The sequence below is a fragment of the Urocampus carinirostris genome, chromosome 14, assembly GCF_059441175.1.
Source record: "Urocampus carinirostris isolate Australia breed hairy pipefish chromosome 14, RoL_Ucar_1.0, whole genome shotgun sequence".
In the NCBI taxonomy this organism is placed as follows: Eukaryota; Metazoa; Chordata; class Actinopteri; order Syngnathiformes; family Syngnathidae; genus Urocampus; species Urocampus carinirostris.
The window spans coordinates 15729495-15756557 of record NC_142362.1 but is presented as its reverse complement, the minus strand read 5'-3'; the positions used below and the strand labels follow the sequence as shown (position 1 = coordinate 15756557).

At 37.7% G+C, this 27063-nt stretch overlaps 3 protein-coding genes across 4 annotated transcripts in view; 2 read left to right on the top strand and 1 right to left on the bottom strand.

Annotated features, from left to right (window-relative positions):
- The window catches only part of cers6 (ceramide synthase 6), a 29925-nt gene extending 25781 nt beyond the window's left edge, over positions 1 to 4144 (top strand). For both annotated transcript variants that reach the window (XM_088353211.1, XM_088353210.1), the window contains one exon: positions 2432 to 4144. In XM_088353211.1, coding sequence (XP_088209337.1) covers positions 2432 to 2590 — 159 coding nt within the window. In that variant the 3' untranslated portion in view covers positions 2591 to 4144. The remainder of the gene's footprint in view (positions 1 to 2431) is intronic.
- A 4129-nt stretch (positions 4145 to 8273) lies between these two features.
- Positions 8274 to 23263, top strand: nostrin (nitric oxide synthase trafficking). The gene is made up of 16 exons (XM_088352598.1): positions 8274 to 8344; positions 8415 to 8500; positions 8561 to 8644; positions 10367 to 10429; positions 10513 to 10594; positions 12344 to 12406; positions 12538 to 12636; positions 15713 to 15838; positions 17835 to 17933; positions 18013 to 18138; positions 20790 to 20898; positions 20979 to 21067; positions 21149 to 21274; positions 22573 to 22783; positions 22855 to 22947; positions 23023 to 23263. Exons 1-16 carry the CDS (start codon positions 8318 to 8320, stop codon positions 23157 to 23159), a joined length of 1620 nt encoding a protein of 539 aa, XP_088208724.1. The 5' UTR covers positions 8274 to 8317; the 3' UTR covers positions 23160 to 23263.
- Positions 22801 to 26667, bottom strand: spc25 (SPC25 component of NDC80 kinetochore complex). Its single transcript, XM_088352597.1, has 7 exons — positions 26534 to 26667; positions 26212 to 26373; positions 26061 to 26126; positions 24164 to 24310; positions 23978 to 24082; positions 23768 to 23863; positions 22801 to 23456 (listed from the first exon to the last, which is right to left on the bottom strand). Exons 2-7 carry the CDS (start codon positions 26369 to 26371, stop codon positions 23326 to 23328), a joined length of 705 nt encoding a protein of 234 aa, XP_088208723.1. The 5' UTR covers positions 26372 to 26373; positions 26534 to 26667; the 3' UTR covers positions 22801 to 23325.
- Positions 26668 to 27063: the final 396 nt, after the last annotated feature.

Sequence of the window (27063 nt, the reverse complement as noted above, 5' to 3'; positions counted from 1 at the left end):
TGTAGTATTTCCATAATTATAGTTTTTTAGTGTTTCTGTAGTATTGTTGTTGTATTTTCACAGTAGAATTTTTCTACTATATGCATTTGTAGTATATAGTTTATTATTTGTAGTTATACTATGGTTGTGATTTTGCAGTACTTCTGTCGTAATATTTCTGTCATATTTTTTGTTTTATAGTATTACTGTCGCTGTATTTTTGTAGTATTTTTGTAGTACAGTCATTCTGCAGTCAGTTTTTTGTAGTATTTCTGTAGTACAAATTTTAGTAGTGCTGCAGTTTTTTTGGTAGTATTTTTGCAGTAATATTTTTGTCGTATTTCTTTCATAACATTTCTATAGTAGTATTTTTTTGTTTTATTGCATTACTGTTGTTGTATTTTTGTAGTATTTCTGAAGACCTATTTTTAAAGTATTTCCAAAGTCAAATGTCTGTAGTAGTTCTGTAGTATTCCAATAGTAGAATTTTTGTAGTATTTCTTAACAGTTTTTGTAATACTGCTGTTCCAAAGCACTAAATTTGATGTTTGGTTTCGTAGTAATTCTGTGGTATTTTTGTCGTTGTTCTGTAGTATTAATTTTGTTATGGACAATGAGAACAAAGTTGACACCTTTAAAACAGTTTTTATTAGTAGTACTTTATCTACTAATATTATTTTGTCATTATATTTTGACCATTTTGGTTTGGCAGGCCGAATGAAAAAGCCTAACTGGCTGCATGTGGCCCACAGTCCATAGTTTGCCCACCCTTGGGTTAAGGGATGAACACTTTCTATAAATGTGCAAGGATTATCATGCCCCTAGACTTGGCTGCCTTAATCATTTCCTTTTTAATAATTGTCTCGATTGTGGATTAATTGAGGGCATATTCCTTAGTCATGATAATGATGCGCGTGCCTCGTTTGTATCCATTAATATAATCGCAAGCTTAGTTTCCTTGGCTATCATGTTTTTACTTCTCCCTTTAGCATTATTGTAAGCCTTGAACTCAAAGCAAAAAAATACAGTATTGTGTTGCCAAAAGTCTCTATGAAGCACAAGAGCAGGGGTGGCGAACAAGTTTGACACAAAGAGCCGAAATTTTTAACTGTGAGAGTCAAAGAGCCACACCACGCACTGACCTGCCATGACAGACACAAACACACACAATTAAAAACATATTATTTCCCATAACACTCTCCTCTCCTTACAATACAACAAGTTCTGTCCTTGTGTTGATTTCAAGGAAAGTGTCCACCCTCAATAAACACAAAAAAAACTAAACATGAAACAAGGCAAACAGCCGCAGTATATAGAAAATATTATTAGGCAAAGAGCCGCATTCTTATTGTAGTCATTTTTATTGTAGAGCCACATGTTCGCCACCCCTGCACTAGAGATTCTGTCCTAAATGAGAAGACAGAAAGGCATTGTGGGAGGTAGTTCAGATAGCAAATCGGCATCTTCATGATGCAGCGATGCAAACCAATCGCATAGCAGCATTTTATAGGATGTCACCAAGAGGAGACAGGCATTTTAGAGACGCAACACTATAAAGTTTTTTGTGTTTTTTGGGACGCAAAATACTTTGTTGTTGATCTCGTTTAGTGGGGGGAATGCCAGAAAGAGGGACCCAAAAAAATGTGATTCCACACTGTGTAGTAAGAATTTTATAAGCTGGGGACGCCCTCAACCGAGTGTCTACTGTACCTCTAATAGTACTAACTTTGATTTGAAACCTGATTAAATATCTATTAGGCCTGGGGTGTCAAACTCATTTTAATTCGGGGGCCACACGATAGAACAAACGTTCTGTCGGGGGCCGGACTAGTAGATTAAAGAGAAGGAAAAAGAGAGAAAAAGAAATAAGAGAAAGAGGGAGGGAAAAGGAGGGTGGGACAAAGAAAGAAAAGGAGAGAGAGGGAGAGAGCGTGAGAAACAAAAGATAAAGAGTCGTGAGAGAAGGGGAAAAGGAAGTGAGAGGAAGAAAGAAATCCAAAGAGAAATAGAAAGACAGAAGGAGAGAAAAGAGAAAAGAAAGTGTGAAGGCTATGAAGAGAGAAAGAGAAAAGGAAAAAAGGAAGTTAGAGCAAAAGAGGTTAAAAAGACACAGAGAAAGAGACAAAGAGCAACAAAGGAAGAGAAAAAGAGGGACACAGAGAGTGAAAGAGACAGAGTGGGGGAAAAGGGGTGGAAAAGAAAGAGAGAGAGAGAGAGAGAGAGAGAGAGAGAGAGAGAGTGAAATAAATACAAGTACAGTGTCTTTGTTCTAGGCACCTGGCTTTGGCAACATCAAATTGACATATTTCGACCTGCAGCTTGTTTTTCTCTTGCGCTTCTCTGAGTGTTGTCTCGCGGGCCGGATTCAATCCCTTAGCGGGCCTGATCTGGCCCGCGGGCCGTCTGTTTGACACCTGTGTATTAGACTAACCATGAACCGTGTCCGCTTCAGGTGTCAAAGGACGACTGCAGCGACATCGAGTCCAGCTCGGACGAGGACGAAATCCCCTCGACTAAACAGAAACACCACAACAGCGCCACCAACGGGACCAACAAATCTCACGGGACCAACGGCTACCTGACAGGAGCAAATTATCCCGATGAACACTAAGCATTGGCGCTAGTCATCATCCATATTTGCGCGTGAGTGTGGAGGCCACACCGAAAAACCATTTTTGCATTCCGAACGTTCGATTCACTAAATTCATATTTGTTTTGCATATTTGCATCAGGATTTAGTCAATCACTATCAGTTTTTTGAACAGCTGCAGGCATGATTTGGATTCATCTGGCATTATGGGGGTGTGTGCATCCTACGTTTGTGTCCTTTATGTTATTTATATTTCTTACGTTTGCTGTCAACGAAACACCCTGAAAGATTTGCCAAATCGGTGAATGGTGAGCGACAATGACTACGTTTACATGCAGGGATAAGTCCGACTGGGAGCAGTATTTGGATTTTTGGAACGGTCCAACTTAACCGTTTATATACCTAGAGACAAACAAATAACCCTCGTATACGTTTTCGAGTACAGACGCTCCCCTACTTACGACAATTAGACTCATGTAAAACGGTAAATACGAATATTTTTTTCGGGATATCGAAAAACACTTAGACATTGCCGTGAGTTAGATTTTGTATCGTGTGCACCTTTTTCCGAGTAGAGGACAGTACTATAGTGCTTTTTTCTGGTTCTACCAGCGTGTGGCGCTGTGAGAGATCGCCCAGCATCCACTGGGAAGAAGAAATCCATCTTCCTCTTCCGAGTTTTTGTGTAAACATTCTATACTGTATCTCCAGCACGCTAATAACTTTGACTTTTTTTTGTTTAATATCTCGTGCATCCGTTCAATATCATCGGTGTGAAGTGTAAAAAAGAGCCGAGCCGTTTCTTTTAAAACAAAAGTGAAATAAGAAAGCTTGATGCGGTTGAGAAAATAGTCAGAACGTTTTTTATCGTTTACTTTTTACCACGGAGGAGGACCTCTTGAAGCGCATCTTCCAAAAGTAAGTTTAACTCAACTTTATTGATCTTTATAGATTATATTATTTTATGACATGTTTAATTTTTTAGTACGAAACAGTACAGATTACTCATACAAATCTTAAACATACATTCCATACAAAATATAGCACTGAAGCAATTTACGAAGGGGCAGTGCCTGTATTCTGATTACGAAGGCAGAAGCAGGAACGATGTCATTATGCAAATAAACTTAATTTCCGCATCTGGGTTGATTTCATTCGTGTCACTCACCAAAACCAACAAAGTGCCAAGTTGACATTTAAGCCCTTCGTTAAAAAATGAGCCGACGAAAGGGAAATGAAAAATGGACAGTGCACTGACAAGATTGGAGAGGTGACAGAATGATCATGACGGTAATAAGCAGCTGCGATGCACGGAGCTTCAAGGAAGTTTTAAATGATTTTGAATTATTTGATAACACGTGAGTCTTGTCCCTATGGGTTGAATTAAACAGGCTCGTAGATAAATTGTGCTTATTCGTTAATAAAAGAACTAAAAAAGTCACATTTTTAGCATGCACCAAGCCTATTGATGGTACTTTGCAAATTTCCATACCAGAAAAAAATAATATATTTATTTTATATATGATGGATACAACTGCACAGCTATCAAATACCAAAATGATTTCATAGTTTAATACGCCAAATTATGAAATAAGTATTTCCTACGAAAACTACAAAAATTGAACAAAAACATTAGCCGATATCCACTTCGGTATTCAAAAATTGGATTTTTACAAATACGTTGAGTGTTACAAATATCAAACAGTTATCAGAGCCTCAAAATATTGAAAATCACAATCAGAAAGGATAAATGGATTTTTCGGATTAAAAAAAAAAAATCTAGCGCAATTTTAGGCTGAAATTTGTTATTAGTCAATGTCTGTGCAGCCCTTTGAGACCTCCTTGTGATTAAGGGCTTTACAGATAAACCAGTTGGATTCTAAATAACTTCAGAGTTCTATTGGAGATCTATTAGCAGGGTTGGGTAAGGTTACTTTAACTGGATTACTTTCAATTACTTTAGGATTACTCCAATACCAAATATGCTAATAAAAGACAAAAGAAACTAAATATGAATAAAGTTATGACTCACAACACGTGGTAAGCTTTCTCTCCTGGCTTTGATCTCCGGCAAAACTAACATAAAATGCGACAGAAACAAAATGAAAATAAATCCAAACAGCTTGCCAACATCATTTTGGCCGTTCCATGTATTCCGTTACTCCCCAAGCCTGCACAAAATTGAGTATTTTTATTCATGTTTAGTATCTTTTGTCTTTTATTAGCATATTTGGTATTGGAGTAATCCAGAAGTCATTGAAAGTAATCCAGTTAAAGTAACCCTACGCAACCCTGTCTATTAGACATCTTTAAGAGGTACATTCCATTTAATAAATTAAACGAGTTGTACAAACGTACATATATACACTAAACTTGGATGCCTAGTCTCAATTTAGACGTCTAAAAACTTCAACCTTGACAAATTTTAGCCTAAAGGACTTAAGACATCTTATAGGAATACATTAAATGTCGGAAATTCGACAAAATGTACAATTTTAGACTTCTAGTAAACTTTTGGACCTGTTTGACAAATTTAAGCATAAGTGACTTTTTACATCTAGAAGTCTAGTGTGAAGTCGCGGGTTCGATTCCTGGCTCCTCTGTGTTATATGTCGAAGTTTACTTGGGCAAGGCACTGAATTCCCAATGCCCCCGATAAGCAGATAGTTGCCTTGCATGGCTGTTGCCGCTATCGGTGTGTGAGTGTGTGTGTGAATGGGTAAGTGTGAAGCACATTGTAAAGTGCTTTGGGAGGTCTTCAGTGACTTGAAAAGTGCTATATAAATGCAGACCATTGACCATTGACATATGCAGTGGAACCTCGGTTCTGGACCATAATCCGTTCCAGAACCCTGTTCGAAAACCGATTTGTCCGATCACCGGAATCATTTTTCCCATTAAAAATAATGTACATCGTTTTAATCCGTTCCAACACCCTGAATGTTTACCTTGAATGTTTAACGTAAACATGAAGCTAACCCAGGCTAATCGTACGTTCGCGTTATCGTTATCTTCAGTACGAAAGATTACTCTAACATGAACGTGTAAAAATAAAAAAATCAGGTCGTTTACAAGTCATTTAGCACCCGGGTCTCCACAACAAGTGGTGAGCGGTTCATTGGAAAGTGGGCTGCGTCCCAACACCCTGAATGTTGGGCTCCGTTCCAACACCCTGAATGGTTACCTTGAATGTTTAACGTAAACATGAAGCTAACCCAGGCTAATCGTACGTTCGCGTTATCGTAATCTTCCGTACGAAAGATTACGCTAACATGAACGTGTAAAATAAAAAAAAGGATAAAGAAAAAAAATTATGAATAGGATTTCTTACCTTTGTGGTGGTCAGCAGAAGGCGCAGGTGGACAGTGGGGTATTCCCTAGCAAGATCAGACACTCGCACACCTCCTTCATATTTTGCTATTATTTCTTTCTTAAATGCAATAGTTGTACGCACTACTTTTCTTTTTTCACCTGTAGCAACTTTGCTGATTGCACTGACTTTCTTCGGAGGCATAATTAAGGGCTAAAACACTCGGTACACCTGTATTAAAAGCGAAAGCAAAACGAAGCACGCCCACACGCGATAACAGTTGGTCACGAAAAGAGCGATCTACACACATACGCCGCTCAGCATCGCACCCTAGCGTACGCATTACCGGCGTTCGAACTCCGATTTTTTGACCGAACAGCGAAGCAAGAATTTCTCGAAATTTTTGGTCGGTCTTCGATTTGTTCGAACTGAGAGGCGTTCGAAAACCGAGGTTCCTCTGTACTGTAAACATGACTTGACTATCACTGCAATATGGATTAATTCCTCTAGATGGCACTCTTTGTTTTAAGATGCCCCGAAAATGTATTAAACTAGGCTTTGTATTAAAATCAAGAGCAACATAAAGAGGCGTAAAAATTAAATAGGTTTGAATTGATTTTATTTATGAAGATTGGATTTTTTCGTAGAAAATGCATATTTTGTAATCTGCTGGCCTAGTAAACTATACAAGATTAATTGTATTTGGTACCTCAGAGTTATAATACCGAATTATTAACAATTGCTATTTTGCCGTTTTCAGGTTTTTTAAGTGACAATATCGCCTAAAAACCACTTCCAACCAAAAATGTCGCACTTGAATAGTACAAGGGCAACATTTCCTAAATCTAAACATTCACTATCCTTTCTTAAATATGATTTTTTAAATATTTCCCCATTTCTGCCACATGTGTGCTCCTAGTTGCCAAATTGGACTTACACTATATATGGATGGAAACAACTGGCATTTTCGCTGTGTGAGTTACCCGGAGTTTTCGTGTATCATTCATCTTTGTTCGAGTCCCACAACGCTTTGCGGCATAAAAATATCCTGGGTGAAGGAAACTACGCGTGGGCAACAGCAATTGGATTTCTGAATCGTGTGCACAGGTCATCGGAAAGTACTAACCCAGCCATTGCAATTTCTGGCATTATTTCCCTTTCTTATTGGATTGTTTCCTGCATGTAAACATACTCAATTTGAGGAATCAGCTCACCACTTTTGGACAGGGGGATCAGATTAAGCAGACTTAACATTGCCGTATATAAGATGTCAACAACAGTATTAGGTGTGGATGCTGTATTTCCCTGTCAAAGCATTAAGTCTTGCGGCGGCGTTTCTGCTCATCGGTACAAGGATCCCATCAATTGTTTGAATTATTCAATAAATGAACATGATACAAAGTATCGAGCAAACACGTGTGGCTTGTTTTTAAAGACCTTTTGATTTATATTGCAAAAAATACATGTGTGCATGCACCCTTGTCGTATAATTTGGACTTATTTTTTCAGCAAAATAAATAAAAAAAAAACATTAACGAATTTAGGCTACAAGCCTTTCAAAAATAAAATATTCAATTTTTTTAACCTAATTTTCTCGCTAAATGTAAAAAAAGTTAGCAAAATCAGATTTAAAAAACAATGTAAAATAAAAACGTATTAATTTTGATTTTGTTTTTTTTTTCTTGATGTGTAAAAATATAGTTAAAGTAAAAACGAATGATCGTTTTATTTAACTCATCCATCTTTATTTATATCAAACTAAATAGAGAAAGGTTAACAAACTTAAGCCGAAAGCATTGTAAAATATATGACTAGATATTTTAATTTAATTTTAATTTATGTGTCCAGCAAAATAAATAATTAAACCTTTTTTTATATATATATTACTTATTAAAGCAATAAAAAATAAGTCTTTACTTAAATAAAAGTATGTTCAAATTAAAATAGCCCATTTATAGATATGTTTAAAAAATATTAAAAATATATGAAATAATATTTAAGTATTTTTTTATTTTAAAAAGAATAAAAGGTGTTTAAAACATATTTGAATTAAAAAAGTAGTTCTTTATTATTATTTTCATTCTGATTAATTTTCACGCAAAATAAACCATTGTGTGGATTTTTCTTTTTAGTTTATCTCACAAATTTTAAACCCCTCCATGATTTTTAAGTGGGAGAAATAGCAAATTAGTTATTTTTTTCGCAATACTAGAGAAAAAAATGAATTGTTAACTTTTTAAGGACATCTCAAACTATGCACCATACTCTTAAAAAAATAAATAGCAATTACTACAAGGTAAAACGCAAACATATTGGACCAAATTGCTGGAATTTTCCTTCCGAGGGGCCGTTAACAAAAACTCTGGAGATTTCCGCATGAGCGACTCAGGGAGGAGGAGGTCAAGGTCCAAAGTCAACAAACGACTTCGGTCTTGAAGATGAAGGACTATATAAGCAGCTGCTCAGTGAGTATCCAACGCTTTACTTTGATTTTTGTCGCTAAATCCGCATTACATTCTCTTGTCTGTGTTACAGTACAACCAACTCTATCAAAATGTCAAACGCGTGTCGAAGGACGGCGAGTATTTCTTTAAAGAACTTATGGCCGTTTTGCAGCAAAGGTAAAACGAATGCCGGAGCACTCCCCTCACAACTTAGATAAAAACTGCGTTTGGTTTTAGGTCTGAGCTGGATCACACGTACGCCAAGGGGCTGCAAAAACTGGCTGGAAAACTCATGAGGGCTTCTAAAGGAATGAGCAACAAGTATGTGATTGAGTCGAGTCAAGTCATGTTTATTTGTGTAGCTCTTAATCACAAGAAGTCTCAAAGGGCTATCAGTACACTATCAATAATATTTATTGCACCAAAAAAATAAAAAAATACTACTACAGTAATGCTAGAATACAAAATACTACTACAGGAATACTACAGAACTACTATAAAGATACTACAAACTATGGAACTATTACAATAGTACCACTTCAGTGATACTATGGCACAAAAATACTACTACAGAAACATTAGGACAGAAATATTACAACAGAAATACTACCAAAAAAACTACCACAGAAATACTCCAAAAATACTGCCATGAAAACACTTCTACAGAAATGCTACAAAACTACCACTAAAGTCATACTATTATAAAATAACACTGCAGTACGACAGAAATATGACATTAATACATAAAAAATAGTACTACAAAAATACTACTAAAGTAACACTATAATACAAAAATACTACTATGAAAATACTACAAAATCAACACTTCAGTAAAGGTACTACTACAGAAATATTATGACAGAGTTACTATAATACTACGAAAATACTGCTATGCAAATACTTTTTGCCCTATCTCTTTTTTGTACGTTTTCACTCTATTCTCTCTTTCTGTCTTTCTCTCACTTTCTCTCTGTTTTTTCATTATCTCTCTTTCATTATCTCTTTCTCGTTCATTATCTTTCTCTTTCATTTGCTCTCTCTCTCGCTTTGATTATCTCTCTCTCACTTTTATTTTCTCTCTCGCTTTCATTCTCTCTCTCTCTTATTCTCTCTCTTTCAATATCCCTCTCTCCATCTCTCTCTCTTTTATTCTCTCTCTTTCATTATCTCCGGCAGTAGCAGTAGCTCAGGAGGTAGAGCGCTCGTCTTGGGATCAAGGGATCCCAGTTCGAATCCCGGCTCGTCCGTGTTACATGTCGAAGTGTCCTTGGGTAAGACACTGAACCCCTAATATCCCCAATAAGCAGGTTAGCGCCTTACATGGCTGCAAGGCCACTATTGGGAAATGTGGAGCACATTGTAAAGCGCTTTGGGAAGTCATTGACTTGAAAAGCGCTATATAAATGCAGATCATTTCATTTAATTTCCCTCTCTCTCTCTGATTCTCTCTCTCTCTCTCTCTCTCTCTTGCTTTGATTATCTCTCTCTCTTTCTCCTCCTCTCTCTCTTTCATTCTCTCTCTCTCTCTTGCTTGCATTCTCTCACTGTCTCTCTCTTTTATTCTCTCTCTTTCATTTTCTCTCTCTCTCTCTCCCCCCCTATCGCTCTCTTCACATGTTCCTGAAACGACAGATTATGATTAAATATAACACCTAGATTTTTGACCAAGTCACTATGGGTGAGATTCAGAGTAGTGTTTGAGAACAAATCACGACAATGAGCCGGGCCAACAATCAACATTTAGTTTTTTTTCTGGGTCAAGGCGCTAAATATTAAGTGACATCCATCTTACTAATGTTTAATATGTGTATAGGATTTGAATACTTTTACCTGGAGTATTGGGAGTTTGGAACGCATAAGGAAATTACCAGTCATCTATCCCCCGCCATACGACAATTCGCCACGCAATGTCATATCCCAGGAGGTCTACTGTAATTAATATTCAGCCCCAGCAAATGAAAACATCCGAGTATATTATGTGATCAATTTCCAGCAAATGGGATCAAAAACAGGCGTGAGGCTGCAACCTTTTCGTGTTTTCAGGTCTGTGTACAGCGCCTGGTGTCAGGTGTCAGATGAGATGTACTCCAGGGCAGATGCCCACAGGTCTTTTTTTCATTTTTAAACTCTTCAAGATGCGAATTTAAATACATAAAAAAGGGTCTTCAATGTTGTTTTTCTCCCCTCAGATCATTGGGAAACGCATTTCAACAGGAGGCCATTCTGGAATTGCGTCAAGTCATAGATGAGCATAACAAGAGAAAAAGGCCGGTGTGTTGTTGTCTTTTGTATTTGTACGGATATATATTTTATATATATTCTATATAATTTGCAGGGAGATTAATATGGTAGTTACTTTAGCACTTAAAAGCTCTATGCTTTTATTTTTTTAAATAGATGCTTTATTTCCCGTCAAAATATTAACAGGGCAAAATCATTCCAAAAAAATCCCTCAAATTTGTTTTACAGGAGTACGAAATAACTCCATCATGCCCCACAAATTATTCTTTTTTTTTTTACATAAGAGCAACAAAAAGGTAATCCTGTGTTTATTGCAATAAATAGAGTCCAGACAATATATTAATTGTTATAATACTTTTAATACTAAAAATATATACTGCAAGTGGAAATTAACTGCTTGAAGCTGTCATGATTACCGATGTGAATCACTTGTGCCCGCTCATTTGGCGCCAAACGCTGCGGGCTCTGATTGGCTCCCTGTCCCTATTTAGACCCAGTCCTGTCAATCCCCTGTTGTCAGTCCGTCTGCGAACCTCTGTTTATACAAGGCAAGCCTTTTTCGAACCTGACTCCCGCCTGTCCCGTTTTGCTCCCGTTTGTCTCCGGCTACGACCTGTTTTGATGCCGACCACGTCTGCTCTCCCGTCCCGGCTTGGACCTATTTTTGATCCCGATTACGTCTGCTCTCCCGTCCCGGCTTACAACCCCTTTTTGTCCCTGACGACATCTACTCTCCCGTTCTGGCTTAAGACTCGCTTCTGTCCCCGACCACATTTTTGCTCTCCAGTCCCGGCTACCGACCAGTTTTCTGCCCTTGACACCGCCCTTGGCTCCCTACGGAAGATCCACTTCCGTGTTCGGATCACAATCCGAGTACAAGAGCGACTTGCTTTCCCAACCAGCGAACACCGGTTCATGGACGCACCCCTTCCTCTTTCTTTCAATACAACTTGTGGTAAACGTGTCGCAATAGGGTCCTGTTTGCGTTCTGGTCCTGACAGAAGCTTTCATTTAAGAAAAATAGTGTCAAAATAATACTTAATTCATATGTCAAATGAGCCAAATCTTCAGACAAATTTTGGGGGATTATTTTTCCGTTTTAAATGAATGTTTGTTTGTTTTAGAACCCTTAAACTGTTCGTAAAAATGAACTGATTAAAACTCCTTCAGTGCCAGACTCTCAAATGGAAAATGCCGGTGCCAGACAATTTTTGCCATTTATCACTAGTTTTTGAAGGCCTACAAAAAATTTAGTCGAAGGTACAGTCAGTATTGGGAGACACCACAACATCACTAACCTTCGTTTTGCTGATGATTTTGCCGAATCGGCAGGAGACAAACAAGATCTCAGAGATCTGGTCCATTGCCTGGACAAAGCATTAATCTAGCATGGGATGGAAATCGACTCAGAAAAAAAACAAAATGAATGATCAACAATTCCCAAAAGTATCACCATAAACATCACCATCAACCACATAGAGCTAGAACCTGACACCAAATTTAAATATCTTGGAGCTGTCATATCAGAAGATAGGTCAGAACCAGAAATCATGGCCAAGGATAGCTCAAACCACAGCCACACTTGCCAGACTTAAACCCATCTGGAGAGTCAAGAACATAGCAGTAAAATCATAGATCAGACTCATGCAAGTGCTGGTTACTTCCATCTTCCTCTACTCTTGTGAGATTTGGACTCTCACAGCAAAATTAGGGATTAAATGGGGGATTAGGGTTGGCATACAACAGGTCTCTTGATAAACAGTGTTTCTGCGTTAACAGCTCGACAATGCAATTGAGAGAACAGGAAAGCTCGTTCTGACGAACTGGACTGAGCAACTCAAGGTGAAGTCTATTCAACTGAAGCTGAATGTAGCGCCTTTGTGCATCTGTGAATTAAAAGCTGTCTAGCTTAGATTAAATCACACACTACATTGAAGTTGAGATTGCTAACATATAATCACCTGCATTTGCAGACTAAGAAAAAACTGGCTGGACTGACAAGGGAGCACGAAGCTTTGTTCAACTTTGTGGAGAGTAATAAGCACATGTCCACGGAAAAAGAAAAACAAAAGGTAAGTATTTTTCTTTAACCTCCGAAGACCCGAGCTTGTGGACGCCAGGTCTTAGGAGGCTTAAGGCAATATTGCTTTTGTCAGATGTCGGAAAGACCCAAATGCAGGACACAAGGAGCCGTAAGACGAGGATGTGCTCAAACTCCGACTGGAGGCGTTTATTCAACAACAAAAACAAATGCACTAAAGTGAAGGGAGAGTGAAACTGAGACTGCTTAAGAGGGGAAAGTTGAGAGGGGGTCTTGGAGTACGAAGGTTTTGAATAAGAGACTGGGGAGTACCTTGAAGAACATCTTGGGACGAGGAGGGAACTGAAGAACGACTTGGGAAGAGAAGCTTGTCGTCTTGGGAATTGAACGTCTTGAGCAGGGTTTAAAGACGATTCAGCAACGTAAAGTGGGAGCCTGGAGTATTCATAGTAGAGGTTGGCTAATTGGCTGATTGGGAGCACCTGGATAGGGGAGTTGAGAAATGGCTGGGAAATAGGATAATGAAGCAATCTCTTGGAGAAGGGAAGGGACTGCAGGCGCTGAACCATGACAGCTATGTTCTGTACTATCTGTACTGTCGTGTTGTGTTTGGGTGCTTTCAATGCAATTGTATTCTTGAGTTTTGTCGAATGATTGGCTTTCTCAGTACCTTGTTTTCTCTTAATTACCATTTCTCTCCTGATCGCTCATCGCCATCATGTCTTATGTTCGGGAAATTCTGTATTTTACAGTCTCAGTTGATTTTCTTGTTCTATCAAAGTTGTGGATATATGTCGTACGTTGTCTTTATTTCTGTTGAATTCAGTTAGAGCTAGTTACTGTTCCAACATATTCTGAGGTTTCTTCCTTTCATGTTTTGTGCAGTTAGCTACTGTTACAATTTAGCCTGCATCGTCTTACTTTCAAAAATATTCCCAGGTACAGCTAATTATCCCGCCTGCATTATATTTTATGGCCTTATATCAAGGGTGGGCAACTATTTGAAGTTGCAGACAGAATTGGGTTGAAATAAATAGGCCAAGGGGCTGATCCTGGAGACCTATTCGATTTTTTTCATTCATGAAAAAAATATACATGCACACATCTACAGTACATGTTTTATCTCTTTTTATTTGCTTTCAAATAGAACGATTTCATCAAATTGGTTTGGAAACACAATTAAAGTAAGATAACATATTAAGTCCCTGTTTTAGGCACTTAGTTTGGTATTTAATTTTTTAGTACTACTGTAGTTGTATTTTTTAGGTACTTTAGCAGTATTTCTGCAGTCAAATTTTTGTAGTAAATCTTTAGTATATTTTTAGTATTACTGAAGTTTTATTTTGGAACATGTTCGTAGTATTACTGTGGTAGTATTCCTGTATTATTTCTGTAGGATATTTGTTGTATCACCACAGTGGCATTTTTGTAGTATTTCTGGAGTATTTTTTGTTTTAATGTAGCTGTAATTTTTTTAGTGTTTCTGTTGTAATATTTCTGTGGTAGTATTTTTGAAGTATTACTGTAATTTTATTTTTGAAGTTTTGTTCTGTAGTAGTCTTTTTGCGTTCCAGTATTACTGTGGTAGAGTATTTCTGTAGAAGTATTTTCACAGTAGTATTTTTGTAGTCATTCTGTAGTACTGGATTATAGGAGTATTTCCAAAGTAGTATATTTATACTGTTTTAGTATTTTTATAATTTTACCGTAGTAGTATCTTTGTAGTATTTATGTAGTACTTTTTTTTGTATTATAGTATTACTGTAGTAGTAGTTCTATACTATTATTATTTATTTTTTCAGAAAGAAAGCAGAATAATAAATACATTAGGTCCCTATTTTAAGCACTAAATTTGTTGTATTTTTGTAGTAGAAACACAAAAGGTACAATGGGGACAAAGTTGCAAAAAAAGGAAAAACATCTAATAGTAGTATTTTATTTACGATTAAATATATTGTCATTGTATTTTGACTGTTTTTAACGGGCCGGCGGATGAAAAAGCCTGATGGGCCGCATGTGGCCCACAGCCTATAGTCTGCCCACCCCTGCCTTATACTCATGGCACTCTTCTTGCTTGGGAATGTTTATCGTGTCATCCTATTTTCAGGTTTTGTTCTGTTAGAGCAGGTCAGTTTTGGAACATTATGCAGTAGGTCCTATAGACCCGCGAGTACGTCTTCTGTGCGAGCTAGTTTTTATTTCAATGTATTCTGCGCCTTCTTCTCCTTTCATGTTTTGTTTCTTTAGACCACGGGTGTCAAACAGGCGGCTCGCGGGCCAAATCAGGCCCGCTAAGGGATTGAATCCGGCCCGCGAGACAACGCTTAGAGAAGCACAAGAGAAAAACGAGCCGCAGGTTGAAATATATCCACATGATGTTGCCAAAGCCGGGTGCCTGTCAAAAACGCTGTACTTGGATTTCTCTCTCACTCTATCTCTCTTCCTTCCTTTTTCTCTCACTCTCTATCTCTCTTTCACTCTCACTGTCTCTCTTTTTCTCTTTCTTTGTTCCTCTTCCTCTCTGTGTCTTTTTACCTTCTTTTGCTCTCTTCCTTTTTCATTTTTCTCTCTCTCTATCTCTCCTTCTCTTTTTCTCCTTCTCGCTTTGTATTTCTCTTTGGATTTCATACTTTCTCTCTTTTAACCCCTTCTCTATTTCTCATTTCATCTCTTTTGTTTCTCTCTCTCCCTCTTTCTCTCTCTCTCTTTCTCCCTTTCTCTTTTTCTTTGTCCTACCCTCTCTACTTCTCTCTCCCTCCCTTTTTTTTTTTTATCTCTAATCTACTTCTCCGGCCCCCGAGAGAATGTTTGTTCTATCGTGTGGCCCCCGGGTTAAAATGAGTTTGACACCCCTGCTTTAGACATACGTCGTTTGTGTTTCAACATTAGTAGTCAATCAAGCCTGTCTTTGAGTATCGGTCGCTACTGTATAATAACTTTGAGCTCCTTCTGTTTGTGTACATTACCCTATACGATCCCTTTTTTGTAAGTAAACCCATTTCTCAAATCTTATTTTGTTTCTACATTTTTGGTCTCCAGCCACGCTGAATCATGTCAAATAATTTTGTGATCCCGCCGAAACAATTTGGCTACTTGCTGCTTTGCAGATGCTAAATCGGCTGACAAAATCGGCGGAAGTGCAGGCACGAGTGGACGAGGAATACTTTCAAGCCAACATGGAAGGCCAACAGATGAGACTCAAGTGGGAGAATACGCTACAAAACTGCTACCAGGTGCCCAAATGGAATGCAATTGTATGAAGCAGAAGAGAAAACAGAAACATTTCTCTCTTTATTTTTGCTCATTTAGTCAATCTAGTTTTTTGAGGAATTGAATTGTTTTAACCAAATACAGCAATCTCTTGCTGCATTGCTGTTGTACTTCGTGGATTTTCATTTTGCTTTGTGTTCTGCATTCTGATTGGCTCAACAAAGGAAGATGCTTTCTATCGCCAAAAAAGTTGGACCTCTTCACTCACTGAACTTGCTCTGTAGGCACATCAAAGTTTTTGGCGCTCTCTAGTGGCTCCCTGTTGCCTTTTCAGAAATGTTTGAAATGGAATGTTTTTTGTAGAACAGAACCGGAAGGTAAATGTCAATGTTTATTTGTGACACCCTTAATCACAAGTAGTCTCCAAGGGCTGCACAGAACACAGATTATTACACCATGCAGTTTTCACATCATCGCGGCAAAGTATCATGTAAAGTATAGTAGCTCATGTCTTTAATCCTTACAGTTGTCCATCAGACGGCAGGATTATTTTAAAATTATAATTTACAAGTACAGAAGTTATTTGTCAAGAAAAAATGTATATAAAATGCAGTACTTTTATTTGTTAAGACATATACTTAGGCCTGTAAAGAGGGTTTGTTCTTGAGTAATAAAAAAATACAGACGCTGCCTGAACTACGAACGAGGTAGGTTCCAGACGATCGTTCGTAAGTTGCTTCAGTGCTGTATTTTGTATGTTTAATGTTCATATAAGTATGTTTAAGGCTTGTATTAGTAACCGGTATTGTTTTGCACTAAAAAATAAACATTTCATAAAATAATATGCTCTATAAAAATAAATGAAGTGAGGTTTTACTTACTTTTTTGCTTGCGTTTCAAGAGGTCCTCCTCCGTGGTAAAAAGTGGCCGAAAAAAAGCGTTACGACCATTTTCTCAACCGCATCAAGCTTTCTTATTCCACTCTTGTTTCAAAAGAAACGGCTCACCTCTTCTTTACACTTTACACCAACCATAATGAATGGATGCACGAGATATTTAACAATAAAAATGTCAAAGTTCTTAGCGCTCGCAATACATTACACTTTGTTATGATTACACACGAACCAGGAAGTAGAAGCCGGATTTCTTCTTTGTGTGAATGCTGCCTCTCACAGCGCCACCACACGCCGGTAGCGGCGGAAAGAAGCACTACAGTCATCTCCTGTACTCAGAAAAAAGTGCACACAATGCAAAATCTAACAGCAATATATGGATATTTTTCGACATCCCGGAAAAATGATCGTATCTGCTGGAATCCGTAAGTCGAACGTACGTAAGTCGGGATCGGCATCTGTAAAGGTTTCTACTTGGCGAGTTTTGACTATCGCGAGGTGTTTTTGGAACGCAACCCCTATTAAAAACGAGGGATTACTATACATTAGGTTTGATTTTTTTTCTTTACCCTATTACCAGATAACAGTAATTTTTAGAATGACCAAAACGACATCTACTTCATGTTTAACTAAATTTTTTCGGTATATGTTAGGGAGTTTCTTATATTACAATTATTTTCTATGGTAAGTGGAAAGGCAGATTGTAAAATATAATCATGGTTTATGAAGGTATCTCTCTCTCTCTCTCTCTCTGTATAATATATATAAATATATAATTTCCCCCCTTTTGACTCTTTCTGGGAGATTGATATAGAGGAGGGGATTCCCAGCCCCCTTGCTCAACCCAACTGATGTGTTGCAACATCTCATTGGGAGTCATTAGATGACTTGGTTTTCTTATTCCACAACTATTTTTCAGCCAAATAAATGAAAATTATTACAATGACCTCAATTGTCTGCCAATGGGCAAGATGTAACAACCCAAAACAAGCCATCTTGTGGTGAATCAAGTCAGTTTCATTTGATATTTCTACATATGCGTTGATTATAGCACAAGTTCAGTTAAAGGTGTCCCAAAAAACTTGTGCGAAGAAAGTTCTAAGGGATCTTTCTTCTTCTTGTGCAGATCATTCAGGAACTTGAGAAACAACGGATTGAGGTCCTTTGCAACATTTTGACCCGGTACAACCTACACATGTCCACTTTGGGGCAGACCCTCAAACATGTAATAAGTAATAGGCTTCATCATATTAATGATTCTTGCTGTGCCACTTTGTCATGATCATGAATCTGGGACCCCCTAGGGTCAAAAGCAGATCGAGTTACTGGTCCAAAGAGTGGACATGGATAAAGATATACAAACGTTGGTGGAGGAAAACGACCTCGTGACTGCAGACGACAAAGCGGAATTTTTGATGACGGATTACTTTGTAAGTTTGATATCATTATTCAAGGTCTATTTCATTGTCTCTTTCAGTGCCATATGTTTCTCTTAAATGGGACGTCCCGGTACCAGCCAATTTTTGCCATTTTGCCTTCAAAAATGAGCTCTGTGGCTTAAACCCATATATTTCAATAGAAAAGGTATGCTTCTAGCATTTGCCATTATGTAGTTGAACATTGTTAAGTTTCTTGGAAATTCTCGTTTCCAGGAAAGCTTCTGAGAAAGACATCTTTTTGTAACAGGATGCATTTGACGCAGAACTTTCACGTTGGGGCAGTTTTAAAATATATATTTTATATATAGATATACCTACAATATCTAAACAATGCTTTCCATCAACAACATATATTTGCATACGGACAATGCTTCTGGAATCACATTTATACATTTTGCACTGAATGAGTTGATGGGGGCTCTGATATAAAAAATATATTGGATTTTGGGACGAAATTAGTCATTAACAGTGCATGAAAAGGTATTTACCCCTTCCTTATTTCTGTGATTTTTGCATATTTATCATCAAACTAACATTAATAAGCACACAGAAGAAACCCAAGAAAATCCAAAATGCAGTTTTGAAATGTTGAGTTTATTCAGGCACCAAAAAATCTAAACCTATCTGTCCCTATGTGAAAAGCTAATTGCCCCCTGAAACTTATTTCGAATTAGGCTATCTTGGGCAGCAATTGAGAAATATTTGGTAAATAGGTTTTCCTGAGGTCGTGGAGGAATTTTGGCCCATTCTTCTTTGCAAAATTGTTTCAAATCTACCGTGTTGCAGGGTTGTTTTTTAGCATGAACTGCCAATTTCAGGTCACATCACAGCATTTCAATTGGATTTAAGCCACTCCAGAACCTTCATTTTAGTTTTTGTTTTGAGCTATTAGAGTTGAACTTGTGGGTGTTTTTGCCTGTTATCCTCCAGCATGAGAGTAAGACCAAGAGCGCTTGAGTTTAAGGACACAGGCTTATCGCCAGACGATCTCCTTCAGGATCTTCTGATAAACACCAGAATTCATTACTCCGTCAACCAAAGCAAGTTGTCCTGGTCCCAAGGCAGCAAAGCAGCCCCAGACCATCACACTGCCACCACCATGATTTGCTGTTGGCATCATGTTTTTTGTCAAATACTGTGCAATTTTTATTCCGTATGTAACAGACTGCACATCTTCCAAAAAGTTCAAGTTTTGACTCATCAATCCCCAGAATGTTTCAACAAATGGCTTTTGGATAATTAAGACTCTTTTTGTAAAATGTGAGACGACTGTGTGTTCTTTTGTGACAGCAGCGGTTGCCTGGGAACTCTCCCACGGATGCCATTTTTGGCCAGTGTCTTATAGTGACGTGTTCAACATTGAAGTTAACTGAGCACTGCGAGGCACGCTGTTTCTTGAATTTTTTTTTAGGTTCTTTTGTAACCTCCTGGATGGGCAGTCGTCGCATGCTTGGAGTAATGGAAGTTGGTCAGACACTTCTGGTAAGGTTTTCCACTGGAGTGGTAGTAGCTCAGGAGGTAAAGGTCGCAGGTTCGATTCCCGGCTCCTCCGTGTTATATGTCGAAGTGTCCTTGGACAAGACACTGAAACCCTAATGCCCCTGACGCTGCTATCAGTTAGTTAGTGTGTGTAAAAGGGAAAGTGTGAAGCACATTGTCAAGCGCTTTTGGGAGGTCCTCATTGACTTGAAAAGAACTATATAAATACAGACCATTTACATTTACTGCCAGTTATCGCCTTTTGTGGATAATGGCCCTGATAGGGGTTCACTGGAGCCGTACAACCTTGGAAAATGCAGTGTGACCTTTCGGACTGATGGATTTCAAGTTTCTTCCGGAATTTCGTTGTCTCATGGCTTGAGATTTTGTAGCCTACTTCCCATTTTTAACAGATTAGATTTAAGTGCCATCTTGAATTAACACAGGTAAATGCAATTAATTTGGGGTATGGCCTGAGGAATGAAACCTTCCCAAGACTGTGGCTATCCATTTACTTTATGATTTGATAAGCGGAGGGCAATTTATTTTCTTAACGGTCAGATAAGCCAAGATTTTTTTTTGTGCCTTAATAGAATCACAATTTCAAAACTGCATATTATATTCCCTTGGTTTGTCTCTGTGTGATATTTGAATTGGTTTGATGATCTGAAACTGTTGTAATTGATAACCAGGGTTGGGTAGGGTTACTTTAACTGGATTACTTTCAATTACTTTTGGATTACTCCAATACCAAATATGCTAATAAAAGACAGAAGAAACTAAATATGAATAAAATTACTAAATTTTGTGCAGGCTTGGGGAGTAACGGAATACATGGAACGGCAAAAATGATGTTGGCAAGCTGTTTAGATTTATTTTCATTTTGTTTCCGTCGCATTTTATGTTAGTTTTGCAGGAGATCAAAGCCAGGAGAGAAAGCTTACCACGTGTTGAGAGTCATAATTTTATTCATATTTACTTTCTTTAGTCTTTTATTAGCATATTTGGTATTAGAGTAATCCAAAAGTAATTGAAAGTAATCCAGTTAAAGTAACCCTCCCCAACCCTGTTGATAACTATGCAAACAACACACAATTCAGGAAGGAGGCAAATACCTTTAGAGATTAGACTTTTGTATATCCTGCTCTTTTCACATTCAACAGGAGGAAGACACCAAATCACTGATGTGCAGAGAGCGAAGAAAAGAAGCCATTAAACGTAAATGCAGTCGCTTGGAAGAAGCCATCTCCAAAGCAAAGAATGACTGTGAAGGCAAGCTGCACTTATGTCGATTTGTTGTCGCAGCGGGGTTCGTAGTCGGACTTGAAACCTTTGCATTATCCTGCGGCTAGGGATCGAAAAGCTGATGAAAACCTACTCGGAAAACCCTTCTTTTTCGAACCAGAGGAACTTGGAGGAGACTGAGCAGCAGCTTGATGAAGTGAGTCCCTCCCCCACCAACGTGTCGCATTTTTTTTCATGAATAAGGGACTAATTGAGCGTAATATATTGTTTCATACAGTACACACTGAAGCTGGATCTGTTAGAAGCAATGCTGTGTAAACTCTCTGGATCGTTGTGTGAACTGGAGGGGAAACCCAAGCCCTCCCACAGATTCCGGGACTGTATTATCAAATGGAGAGATAAGGTACTAAATTAATTTATATGTTTACATTAGCTCAATTTCATTTTGTCAAATGGCTGCATGAAATTTAAATACTTAGAACCAGATTATTTAAAGGTGATCTTTAAATATCCTTTTGGATCTAGAGCAGAAGTCACCAATCTTTTTGAAGTTGAGAGCGACTTAATTTGTTTCTAATTAGCAAAAAGGGCTACCAGTTTTATATATTTTTCTAAAATGACTTTTGTTATTACCAGGTCCGATTTTTATTAGAAGTAGGGTAGAATCAAGCTCAAGCAACGTTTAACACAACTGCCTTGTATAAAAGCACTCAGTAAAAAGAATTTTGGAAGAACTGATCAAATGTTTAAAAACACCAATCGGGTCAGCTACTTTCAGGGGTTCACGGCCTAGTCAGGCGTTTTTGAGGGCTCCCTGCTGCACAGTGGTGAGCTGTGAGCCCTGATCTAGATTATTTAGTGTTTCAACATTTGATGAAATTAAAAATGAATGCGTCACTGAATAAAATGTTTATGATAAAAGAACAAACTATTTCATTTGACTTAATGATCTATAATACTGTATTTGCAGGAAATCTTAAAACAGATTTGATCTTTGTAAACTCTCCTAACACTATAGTGGACGCTCAATTAGCTAAAAGATTATTATAATTTACATGATGGGTTTTAAGCTTCCAAAGTCATTGATGAGTTTCCTTGATGCTAGAGAGATTTTGAAGGATCATTAACGATTTTTAAGTTAACCATAAATAGTAAAACAGTAAAATTGATTTCTTAATGCGCGCTGTCAATGGTGGTGCCTGGTGCCGAAGTTAACGGTAATAATACGTAACTTCGGTGAATGAGGCAAACATGTCAAGGATCTCATTGACTTGGTATGTGAGACATGTTGGCGGCACACACCATGATGCCAAGAAAAAAAAATTACTATTTACTATTTTAAAAGGGTGGAACAAAGCTGGTAATAATTCAAGTGTGTCAAATAAATTTCAAAGGTACAAGTTGTAGAGATGGTATGCGGTATAAAGGTTCAGCTGAACAATATACAGATAACGGTCTTCATTACACTAAACAAAATTGTCGTTACGACATTTATAAAAAGAATCTACAACCCCAAATATTTTATGGGAAACCTCTGCATATACTGTATGTGTGTCCTGTTTACATGTTTTTAATTCTAAAGCTAAAAAGCTGCCATTTTTGGCATCATTAATAAATTTCACTACTGTTCCTCTCAATTGAGGCCATTCTGAATACATGTATTTAAATATTTTCATTTGGATTATACTGAAATCCCATCAGGACGGCGAACACAGCGTGGTGCAGCTGACCCGGCCTGTGAGACTCAGAAGAACTTTCTTCAGAACCAGACATTCCCTGAGAGCGTCCATCATCTATAAAGGACCCGCTCAAAGCACAAAAGGTTCGACTGAGGAGACCACATCCGATGGCCAGGGCTCTGGCCCTGCACTGTTACAGGTTTCAGAAAACCTTGTTCAACCGCAAGAACAAGGTGGGAGTTGACTGAAATTGTGTTAACATGCTTTTTATTGAACATGACGCTTAAAAGCTAAGTATTTACAGTTCAAAGAACCCCAGACGTTTGCACTGTGGGGCAGTGCAAGGCCCTCTACAACTTCACACCACAAAGCAGTGATGAATTAACACTAAACGAAGGTATTGGGTGGGCTCATGTAGACATATTTAAAACCAAGCACAATGGGGAAATATAAACGATCATCTTTTTAACAGGGGATCTACTCGACATCTACACAAAGGAAGAGAATGGCTGGTGGTTTGGTGCATTAAATGGCCGGACGGGTCACTTCCCCTCCACATATGTTGAAGAGCTGCCCGTGTTAAGTAATATTGAAACACCCGAAGCTTAACCACAACTGCTTTTAAAAAGATACAGTACATTAAAAAATGTCTTACATTTGTGGATCCATGATTATCAATATTGTCTTGAATTAAATGAAATCCATGAATCCAAGTCTGGTTTCGGTGCCGATTCTTTTTGACGTCACATCCGCATGTGTTAGCGTTCTTGGTTTTTCACCTCCTCTTGCATGCTTGGGCGATAAACTGCGTCCTTACTTTCTTCAGGAAAACTGCAATTTTGTTAGTCTCTTGCAGTCGTTTCTCCAAGTCTGGCAGACACTCTAGTGCAGGATTGCTCGACACACCTGAAACATTTTCATTATAGCCCATTATATTTTTGCCATCACAAGAAACAATTTGAATACAGAAGTCTTGTGTGTTACAATGCCCCTAGCTTGAGTTTTTTTCCCCCCATGTAAATGTTGTGGAATGTTTTTTTTCTTCCCCTTGTTACACCCCCCATCCAACACTTTTACCTAGCCACCATGGAGCAGACAAATGTCATATGCTTGGGGTTTACTAATTATCAGCATGAACAAAATTCTCAAACAATTGATTGGCCAAACACAGATTTTCTGTTGCAACATACCTGTTACAGTTCAATAGTTCAACTTACCTTGATATGATCCGCCTTTCGTCAACTCCAACGTGACAACGTATGGGCTCTTTGGATCAGGGTCGATATCTCGGAACACAAACTGCAACTTGTTGTCTTCATAAAGGTGGAACAACATCAGTTACACAAACACCAAGAGCAATTTTAAAAATGAATTCAGTTTGTAAATGAAAAGGTATACAACGTAAATCAGAAAGAAGTCTGCCTTGCCATCAATTTTTCGCATTTCCATCCTCAAATAATCTTCAAAGTATGATCTGGCTTTTTGAAGGTTCTTCAGTCTGTCCTTGTTAGCCTTATTTTGGGACTCAATCACTAAAGGAGGAATAAAAGTGGACACTAGTAATGTAAAAAAGGATCATTGATCATACGGATAATCCCGAAAAAGAAACTTACATTCCTTTGCCTTGTTTTTTTCTTCCTGTAGATTCCTTATCTCCTCTATAAGATTCGCTTTCTGATTTTCCTTCTGATCAATACAGGATGTTATTTCTGCTAAGGTGCGCCGTTTCTCCTGCACTGATGCATACTTATGCCGCTGATCTGGAAATCATGACAAACAATGATGCAAGTCATTCAACAGGAAAACATTTCAGACTATTTTAATTGCAATCACTGCACCGCCTGTGAGCCACATGAGCTGTTTGTGAAGTCTATGGCAAAAAAATAGGTCAAGGATTAAAAAGGTGAGAAGAGGTGTGGAGGAAATATCATATTTATTTCTGTATAACGCACACCCTTAGATTTTGATTAAAATCAGGTTTGGTTTGACTTTTTCTCAGCTCAAACTAAGCATTGAAGTGACAAATGTTGAATACATGTCGCCATGATTCAAACCATTTATTGACAACTATGAACATAATATCAACATCAAATTTACAATGTATTTCTTATCATTCAAAGTCCGATCCATAATCAGATATACCAGGGATGTCCAAACGTTTTAGAAAGGAGACAGATGTCAGCTGAAAACGTGTGAGGGCCGACTAGGCTGGCATTCTCTGAACAGTCTTTAATGAATTAATCCCCAGTGAAAGGTTTGCAGTGCTTGGCGATCAGCGTCGATACCACGCAGCTCGCCTTTGTAGCATTTTCATTTGACTCGCAGGTTCTTGTGAAAAAATATCTCACAATACTTACTCCCCACTCCAAAACATTTTCTCATCAAATCTAAAAAATTATCATAGGGCACCCTTTTTTAACTTCAAAACGGTGAGTTTCTCCTTAAAGTGATAGATTTTTATGCCTGTAGTTAATTGCAAAATGTAACAACGTATGTAGTTTGACGGTGCGTTTATAGAAATATACCAACCTATTTAGTATTTAGTCACCTTTTAAATGAGATAATTTTATTTGATAATGCAAAGACTTTGAAATTGAAAAAAATAATATTTGGATTCAGTGTGTGTCTATTTATATGTTGATCAATTTATTCTTTGAAATAGTGCCCTCTGGTAGGCACTACAGTTCCCTTAATAAATGGACTATCAGGCTCCGAGACAGTTTCTGTGAAAATGTTTGTGTATTGTTTGTTAATGCTACATCCATTGCATACTTGGTCATCCTTTTTATTTTTTTGATTTCATTTCATTTTCTATTATGCTTTAATTATTTTATATTCTATTTCAATTTTTGTCATTTGTTAAAGCCTGGTCATCCTGTAAAGGTTACTTCATTTACCTCGTGCATAGGTTTTTGAGTTTTTCCTTACAGTCATTTGAGTTTTAGATCAGATGGGGTAATAATAGTCTGTAGTTTGCAATAGTCTGTGCATGAGACTCCGTGTGATTAAGGGCTACACAAATATACTTAACTTTTGGTCAACTTGGATTCCAATATATGGGCTGTTCAAACAGTCATGTGAACACTCGGAAAACATTGAAGTATATTTTTACAACACAATTGTCATTTAGGACAGTGTTTTTCAACCAGTGTGCCGTGAGACCTTGTCTAGTGTGCCGCCGGAATTTGCCCAATTTTATCTTTCCAAAAGATCAGGCCATTGTTCAGTATTTTTGCTACCTTCAGACGAGGAACTATAATAGTCATCCATATCAGTAGGTGGAAGTAGATTTTTATATACTTTTTATATATTAATTATCTGCTCTTGATGTAGAACAGTGAAATATTTGACATAACTTTATTTTCAAACATTTTCGACGGACGGTGTGCCTCTGAACTTTTTTTGATAATTAAAAGTGTACTTTGGTTCAAAAAGGGTTGAGAAACACTGATTTAGGATACATTTAATTGTCACCGTTAATAGTTACTGGCTGCAAAAAAATATCCTCACCTTTTTTGAACGTATCAATGGTCTGAAAGAGTATCTCATCATCCTGACACTTCTTTACCAATGCATCTGTGAAGAAAAAAATGAAAACAGCCATAACAGATAATCAACATGATTTTTTTTATATAGGAAAGGAATGTCAAGGGTGTCGTACCCGATGACAATTTGATAAACTCCCGATTTGAGTTCTTCAACTCAGCGTAGATGTCTTTTATCTCGGCGAACTCTTTCAGCATTCTTTTCTGTGCTTCTGTCCTTTTCTTGGCAAAGGCGATAACGACGTCGGTACTCGCAATCAATGTCATTTTAAGCATGTCTGAAGGAGAAAACGTAAACAATAAATACCTACCTGTTAGCATGCTAAAGCTAACACGGAACTATCAGCCTTATTTAATTCGCGGTGCTCAACATAAACTTCAGAAAATGCAAATTGATTCTTTCAATAAACACACTTGTGAATTTTTAACAATACCTACGTGAGGGAGTGTTGGAAAAAAGGAGTTGTAACTTTCACGGTCTCCGTTCGATTTTTTTTAAATTTTCGCGGTTTGTTATGTATGTATGAGGGCGGAAACAAAAGTCTTCCTTGTTGAAGTTGAGTAGGTTTCCGAGCTGTTGTAGAGCTCGACTGCCATCTACGGGTAGTAAAGGGTTATTGTTTTGGCTTGTTAGTTTGTATTTGTTGTATTTTTTAAACCAATACAACCAAATGAGAAAATAGCTTGGGGTTGACAACTATTTTGGCAATTATCTCTCCCTCACTAACAATGTAAATACATTGCTACCTCATCTTTTACTCCTTCTTTGACTTATTCTCTAAAACTGCTGTGAACATTGACAAATGTCACATCACACAGAGTGACTCAGTTAAAAATTTAGGTGTCATATTTGACCCCGATCTGTCCTTTCAAACACATGTGAAGAAAATTACTAGAACCGCTTTCTTCCATCTTCGCAACATTGCTAAAATTCGTCCTATGCTGTCTCAGTCGGATGCAGAGATTAT